Source organism: Piliocolobus tephrosceles, chromosome 13 (genome assembly GCF_002776525.5).
Source record: "Piliocolobus tephrosceles isolate RC106 chromosome 13, ASM277652v3, whole genome shotgun sequence".
NCBI lineage: Eukaryota > Metazoa > Chordata > Mammalia > Primates > Cercopithecidae > Piliocolobus > Piliocolobus tephrosceles.
Window position 1 is genome coordinate 4761834 of NC_045446.1, and position 7658 is coordinate 4769491.

Below are 7658 nucleotides of genomic sequence, written 5' to 3' on the forward strand. Positions count from 1 at the left end.
GCACTTCTTGCTTCATGTTTTGCTGCATTGGCCAGGGCTGGTAGAAAGACGTTCAGTGGTCACGTGAGGTTTCACTACTGACTTTATTAGGAATGCTTCTGGTGTTTCTCATCTGAGTTCCGTGGTCGCTTAGAGTTTGAAATCGCTTTTCAAAAATCGTGTTCAGAAAGCACATCTCATGGAAATGACAAATATGAGAACTAAAACCGACAAATTTCCCCCCAAAATCCCACATGCAGAGCCTCCTGGCCCGGAGCCTCTTGAGGCGTCGGTTCTTTGATGACTTCCTATTTCTTTTCCTTTTTTTTGACGTTGTCTCGCTCTGTCGCCAGGCTGCAGTGCAGTGGCGCGACCTCGGCTCACTGCAACCTCCGCCTCCCGGGTTCAAGCGATTCTCCTGCCTCAGCCTCCCGAGTAGCTGGAATTACAGGCGCCGCCCACCATGCACAGCTAATTTTTGTATTTTTAGTAAAGACGAGGTTTCACCATGTTGGCCAGGCTGGTCTGGAACTCCTGACCTCAGGTGATCCGCCCGCCTCGGCCCCCCAAAGTTCTGGGATTACAGGCGTGAGCCACCGCGCCCAGCTGATGACTCTCCATTTCTTCCTTGGTTCTTTCGGAGTCACTTTGGGAAATTCGGTTCCATCTGCGGTGGTAAAATACAGCTCGGCTCTCCCCGCACGCAGCCAATGGACTCTCCCAGCGCGGACAGACAGACCCATTGCGGGAGCGGGGCAGGGCGGAGGGACCCCAGGGCGGGGCTTCATTGGAGCCCAGCCCCGCCCACCGCCGCAGCCGCGCATGCGCCATGTGCCGGCTGCTTTGGACCCTCCCGCGTGCCGTTCTTACCCGGCCTGCCCCGCGCTGCCGCTTCCGGAAGTGGATCTTGTCTCCTCCCAAGCGGAGCGTTTGTGTCTGAACCTGCTGGAACTGCGACGGCATCGCAGTGCTGCAGAATCCCGGGGGCCAAGGGCGGGCTGCTTTCTGCTATGGCTGGCAGTCAGGATATATTCGATTCCATCGTGATGGCGGATGAGAGGTGAGTGGCGAGGTCAGGCCCGTACCCCGCCCAGTCTGGTCCTCTCCCAGCGGATTCGCCGCCGGCTGAGGCCCACGGCGGCTGCTGGAGCCTGGCGTTCCTTGGGCGCGCGCATTGGGGAGCGCCTGGTGGCTGTGGACGCAGGACAAGTGTGGGCCTGAGGCTCTGGTCCTTCTCTCCTCGCCCTCTCCGGCGGGGCAAGTGCCCAGCTGCTCTTCCAGACCCGCCTTCCCTGTCAGGGCTGCCCCAAGTATCTGCTCAGCCTGGTGGTTCCCCTTCTCCGAGGCCACCCCGTCCTCTGGGAGGACAGACTTTGCCATCTGGGAGCTGCCTCTTTTTCTGGTTCTTTAATCATAGGACATACGGCAGTATTCATGGATGTGCTGATAGATGGGCCCGACCACACCCCTTTCCTTCCAGAGCCCCTAGGAGCCCCTCGTGCTGCGACAGTGGGGGAATTGTGAGTTGCCTCCTGGCTGACTTCCAGTGCCCGGCCCACAGGACACGTCCGTAGATGTTAGTTAAGAAAGCGACCGAACATTTAGCAGTCAGTTGCTGACGTTTATTTAGCTCGCGCAGTGAGTCAGACGCTGAGCTAAACGTTCCACCCTGGTTATCTACTTCAGTCCTACTTAGTAAGTGGGTCCAATTATTCTTCGGAATTTACAGACTAGGAGGCACAGTCACTTTCCAGGGTCACATAAATGATAAGTGGGGAGCTGTGCAGTCTGCTTCATGGAGTGCTGCAGCCCACTGCTTGCATCTTTGGTGACTGCAGGTTAAGATAGTGCCAGTTCCACTGTTGAGCCTCAGGGTCAGTGCTACTCCAGGTACCAGTGGGAGTACATTTTGTGGTGATCTGATGCCATTTCTCTCTGTTGTTCTACCGATGTGATGTCAAACCCTGTGTATGTTGCAGTTTTTTGGAAGCAGTTGACTTGGGCTAGTGCTACTTGAACACTCACAGAACTTTGGCCCCCTAACTCTGGCTGCAAACCAGATTTACCTAGGAGACTTCAAAAAGTAGACTCTGGGCCAGGTGCGGTGGCTCATGCTTGTAATCCCAGCACTTTGGGATGCTGAGGCGGGCAGCTCACCCAAGGTCGGGAGTTCGAGACCAGCCTGACCAACATGGAGAAACCCTGTTTCTACTAAAAATACAAAATTAGTTGGGCATGGTGGCGCATGCCTGCACTGTAATCCCAGCTACTCGAGAGACTGAGGCAGGAGAGTTGTTTGAACCTGGGAGGTGAAGGTTGCCATGAGCTGAGATCACACCATTCATTGCACTCCAGCCTGGGCAGCAAGAGCGAAAAAAAAAAAAAAGACCGGCACATTGGCTCACGCTTGTAATCCCAGCATTTTGGGAGCTTGAGGCAGGCGGATCATGAGGTCAGGAGATTGAGACCATCGTGGCTAACACGGTGAAACCCCGTCTCTACTAAAAATACAAAAAATTAGCTGGGCGTGGTGGCGGGCGCCTGTAGTCCCAGTTACTTGGGAGGCTGAGGCAGGAGAGCGTGAACCTGGGAGGCGGAGCTTGCAGTGAGCCTAGATCGCACCACTGCACTACAGCCTGGACCACAGAGCAAGACTCCATCTCAAAAAAAAAAAAAAAGTAGATTCTGGGCCAGGTGTGGTGGCTCACATTTGTAATCTCAAGACTTTGAGAGGCCAAAGCTGGAGGATCGCTTGAGCCCAGGAGTTTGAGGCTATAGTGAGCTGTGATCATACCACTGTACTCCAGGCAGGACAACAGAGACCCTGTCTCAAAAAAAAAAAAAAAAAAAACGAAGGAAGAAAGAAAAATAGATTCCAGGGCCTTACTCCAGACTTACCGAATCTCTGGGGTTGAGGCTTTTGAGTTAATATCTTTGAATTTTCCTTGTGTGTCTCTAGTACTCTTTATCAGGTTTGGGAATCACTGATTTAGCCCTTTGTCGTAGATGAAGAAACTGGGCTACAAGAGATACAGTGACTTCCAGAGGAGACTAGGAAGTGGTATATCTGGGACTGGAATCTGTGTCTTCTAACTTGAATTTTAGTCTTTTCCTTCTTACTCTGGCTTGTCTTACTGGGTCTGGGTAATACAAGAGAGAAAAAATTTTCTGGAAAAAGTATTCTTTCTTCCGTTGATTTGATGTAGCGTGCTTCTTCTTCGCAGGTTTCATGCGGAAGGGTATCGGGAAGGCTACGAAGAAGGCAGTAGTTTGGGTGTGACGGAGGGAAGGCAACACGGCACGCTGCATGGAGCCAAAATCGGGTCTGAGGTAAGTGGAGACCCCCATCTGGAGATGAAACCTCTTCATTTACAGTTTATAATTTATTTGGATATTCAGTGTGATGGAGTAAGAATGTCAGGCCTTTTAAAATCAACAGTGCCTTGGCGTGGCGGCAGGCGCCTGTAGACCCAGCTACTCTGGATGCTGAGGCAGGAGAATGGCATGAACCCGGAAGGCGGAGCTTGCAGTGAGCCGAGATTGCACCACTGCAGTCCAGCCCGGGTGACAAAGCGAGACTTTGTCTCAAAAAAAAAAAAAAAAAGTCACAGTGCTGGATGGGCACAGTGACTCACACCTGTAATCCCAGCACTTTGGAAGACTGAGGTGGGCGGATCACCTTGAGGTCAGGAGTTGGAGACCAGCCTGACCAACATGGTGAAACCCCATCTCTACTAAAAATACAGAATTAGCTGGGCATGGTGGCGCATGCCTGTAATCCCAGCCACTTGGGAGGCTGAGGTATGAGACTTGCTTGAACCCAGGAGGCAGAGGTTGCAGTGAGCCAGGATTCGCGCCATTGCACTGCAGCCTGGGCAACAAGAGTGAAACTCCGTCTCCAAAAAACAAACAAAAAAAATCACAGTGCCTTTGTGTGGGAGTTAATGGACTAGATGGACTGTTGCTAGGGAAATACTCTTAGTACAGAACTGAGAGCGCATTTTGCTGTGGGTAGGTATAATTAAGTTATGCAGGCTGGATAAGATAAAACAAGTCCCTGGTCTCCTCAGTTTACTTGGGAGTGTCGTGGTGCTGGCTCATGTGCTAAGCCAGCTGAATCCTTGTCCAAAGCATGGGTGCCCTCTGTCATTTGAAAATATTACATTTATGTTTACGTTGAAATTTCGTTAACTTTATGTTTTTTTTTTTTTTCTCCTCTTGCCCTTTGTCCTAGATTGGCCCTTACTTACAGATAAGTGGCCCTTAGTGGCAAAGTCTGAGTTGAGGCAGTTATGACTATACTGGATGTTTGATGCTTCGAAACAGATCACCACAAAATGCATGGGGATTAATGCAGCAAATATTGATGGTCTCACATGTTTCTGAGGGTTGAGAACTCAGGAGCAGCTTTGCTGGGTGGGCCTGGCTCAGGGTGTCAGCCAGAGCCATGTCACCTGACGGCTTGACTGGGGTTGGAGGATCTGCTTCCAAGGTGGTGCTGTCACCTGACTGTGGGCATGGATGTCTCCATGAGGCTGCTTGTGTGTCCTTGTGACATTCAGGAGTGAGTGGTCCAAGAGACCTGGTGAGGCAGGTGGCATTGGCTTTTATCCCTAGACTCAGGAGTTTTGTACTGGTCCTCCACATTCTGTTGGTTACGAAAGCCACCCTGATGGAGTGTCGAGGGACCTGCCATAGGGCATGGGTACCAGGAGATGAGGACTGGGGCATCTGGGAGGCTGGCTGCCCCGCCGATGACCTAATCTCCTAATTTCCATTGCCTAATGCCCAACGGGTACTTCCAGAACAATAGTGTAAGAAGCACCGCTGCCCTTTGCCCCCACCTTTTGTTTTGAGACATCTTGGTAATGAAAGTGTAGCTAGTTGGCTTATTAATTTCACTCTTAAATATTTTTCACATTCACAGATCGGGTGCTACCAGGGTTTTGCTTTTGCATGGAAATGTCTACTGCACAGTTGCACCACTGAGAAGGACAGGTAAAGATGGAGGTGTCTTTCTTTCTTAGTGTAGGAACCAGGAGTTCTAGTTCCATGGGTTACCAACATGCCCTTGAGTAATCAGTCTGTCTGTTCTTCATCTGTAAAATGGAGAAAATAATCAGTGTCAAGCTTGAGCATTGTTAGGAGATTTAACGGAACTACTAAGTAGAAAGCGCCAGGCACATTTTAGGTGTTTGATGAACACTGGCTGTTGTTGCTTCTCACGAGTTCTATGCTCCTGCTTTTTACTTGGAGTCATTAGGGAACCACGTGGCTTTTAGATACCCTACCAATAAAATAATGTTGACATTGATTGTATTTTCTCGTTCACCTTTCCCCTGAGCTTCTAATAAACAAATTATAACAGTTTTGTATGACTTGGGCCCAGAAATGAGGATGCCATTGTCATCAGTTTTTTAATGTAGCCAATTAAGTCTGTTAACAAGAAAATGCATTTATATGTGTTTAACTCCTTTCTGGAACTTGTCAACAGTCAATACGTGTTAGCTGTCATTTGAATTGTTTTTAGCTGTTAGAAACTCTTCTCGGCCGGGTGCAGTGGCTCACGCTTATGATCCCAGCACTTTGGGAGGCCGAGGTGGACAGATCAGCAGATCAGGAGTTCGAGACCGGCCTGGCCAGTATAGTAAAACCCTGTCTCTACTGAAAATACAAAAATTAGCCAGGTGTGGTTCTGTGTGCCTGTAGTCCCAGCTACTTGGGAGGCTGAGGCTGAGGAATTGCTTGAACCCGGGAGGCGGAGCTTGCAGTGAGCTGAGATCACGCCACTGCACTCCAGCCTGAGCGACAGAGTGAGACTCCTTCTCAAAAACAAACAAACAAAAACTTTTCTTCCTGCATTGTACTTACTGAGGCCCCATGTGGGCCTGCTTTATCTAGCTTCATTCTGGAGCTGGAAATGAACCCTCAAGTAAACGGCAGAGATGGTTTGGATACTCCGCCGTTCATGGGCGGCAGCAAGCGCGGGACCGCAGCTGGTGCTGAGTCGTCCTGACACCTCGTGGCCTTGCCTGGCATGGGAGGGGCACAGGGAGAGTGGATAACACTTGCCCTGACCACGTGACTTGTGCTTTTATTTGAAATATCTTGAATTTCTAGAAATACCTTGAATGTCTTGAATATTCAAATGTTTAAGAATGAGGATGCTTGCAACTGATTCGGGTGGCTCTTTCTGCTGCATTTGTACCAGCGGTTGGGAGTTGATGGGATTCTGGGTTAGTAGAGAGGCACTTGAGGACATTTTCCTCTTGGTTCTCAGGCGGTGGCAGGCAGCTGGGGACCCCAGGGAAATGGTTGTTGGCAGCCTGTGCCGCCACTGGGTGGCAGTCAAAGCTGAGCTTGGTTCTCAACTCCAGGCCACAAAAGGATGTGTGCTCTTGGCGTTCTCCACCCGTCTCCTGTCTCCCGTCTCCCACAGCGGCAGAATCTGCCGGCTCCTGGAGAAGTGCTCCACTGTGTGTTGGTGGTCCCATCCCAGGAGGTTGCCAGCCCTTACCCCAGAGCAGGGGTTTGCTGACGTCTTAAAGCAGCACACTCAGTGTAGCTAACAGAGAAGAACCACTTTAGTTGACAAGGGGCTGGTGGAAGCCCGGCCAGACCCCCCTCGCAGCCACCCTCGCCCCGTCCAGTAGTACCCAGAGGTCTCTTTGGAACCTGAGGCTTCATTGTAGAGCAGTGGGTCATGGATATTTGGATCTTATATGTCAGGTTTTGTTTATTTTTTTAAAATGATGAAGGGCTGATATTGCATGTTTTACCTATAAACTTTTCCGAATAAGGATGTTAAGAGAAAAACAGCTGCCACCTGCATTGTCATTCAGCAAAATGCTGGGCATTGTAACACCAAAGAAACCATGGGGAGCGGCATCTCGGGCCAAAGGATGGTGCTTTCTGTTGAGTAACTAGCTTTCCAGTAAACTGCGTGGCGCTTCTGTCCCCGGCTTTAGCAGTCTGGTGAAACCCGTCTGCAGAGCAGCGCGTGCCGGGGCTGAGTGTCGGGCTCTGGTACCATCACTTTTGTTTCGTTAGCCCTGAGCTGCTCACACCTGCCTGATGTGTGCTGCCTCTGACGATGCTCCCGGCTGGGTGTGTCTGAGCAGCATCGCTGAGCACCCGTGCAGAGGGTGGTGCTCTGCATTGGGTAGCATACAGCCACCTCCCACGTTTTGGCGTCTCCCTTTGGTTTCCCTGGAAACTAGGTGCTTTGTTGCTAAAACTGACTTGCTTTGACCTTTCACAGTTTTGTATTTTCTCAGAGAGGTAGCCATCATTAGCTCTTGTAAACTGGATGCAGCTGGCGAACTTGCTCTTCTCTGTGTCCAGGAGCACCAGCTGTTTGCATGCACACAGGAGTCTTGGTTGCTTTGAATTGCTGTCGATCCATCCTCACCGTCAGTTCTTTAAAATTCCCTTTAATTGAGAATCTTGCCTACTCTGGCCATTCACATGGTCCAGTGCGGTATAGGGGCAGCATGCTTCTGTGGTTCATTGGAAAGACCTGGCCCCACCAGATGTACACATGTGTGGATTATTTTTAAACCCCTGCAGGTGAGAGCCCTGGTCTCTAGGATCCAGAGGAAACCAAGAGACTAACATTTATTGAGCACCTACTCTGTGCTACAGTCCAAGCTTCATGTCATTTTTTTTTTTTTTTTTTT

General features: G+C 50.4%; 1 protein-coding gene across 5 annotated transcripts in view; it reads left to right on the forward strand.

Annotated features, from left to right (window-relative positions):
• Positions 1 to 821: 821 nt before the first annotated feature.
• Positions 822 to 7658, forward strand: part of LTO1 (LTO1 maturation factor of ABCE1) — a 9995-nt gene continuing 3158 nt past the window's right edge. For all 5 annotated transcript variants that reach the window (XR_002725210.1, XR_002725211.1, XR_002725212.1 and 2 more), the window contains exons 1-3: positions 822 to 1039; positions 3204 to 3309; positions 4907 to 4977. Coding sequence is in view for 2 of the 5 variants with exons in the window: in XM_023186185.1 (XP_023041953.1) it covers positions 990 to 1039; positions 3204 to 3309; positions 4907 to 4977 (227 nt within the window). In the remaining 3 variants the exon portion in view is untranslated. The remainder of the gene's footprint in view (positions 1040 to 3203; positions 3310 to 4906; positions 4978 to 7658) is intronic.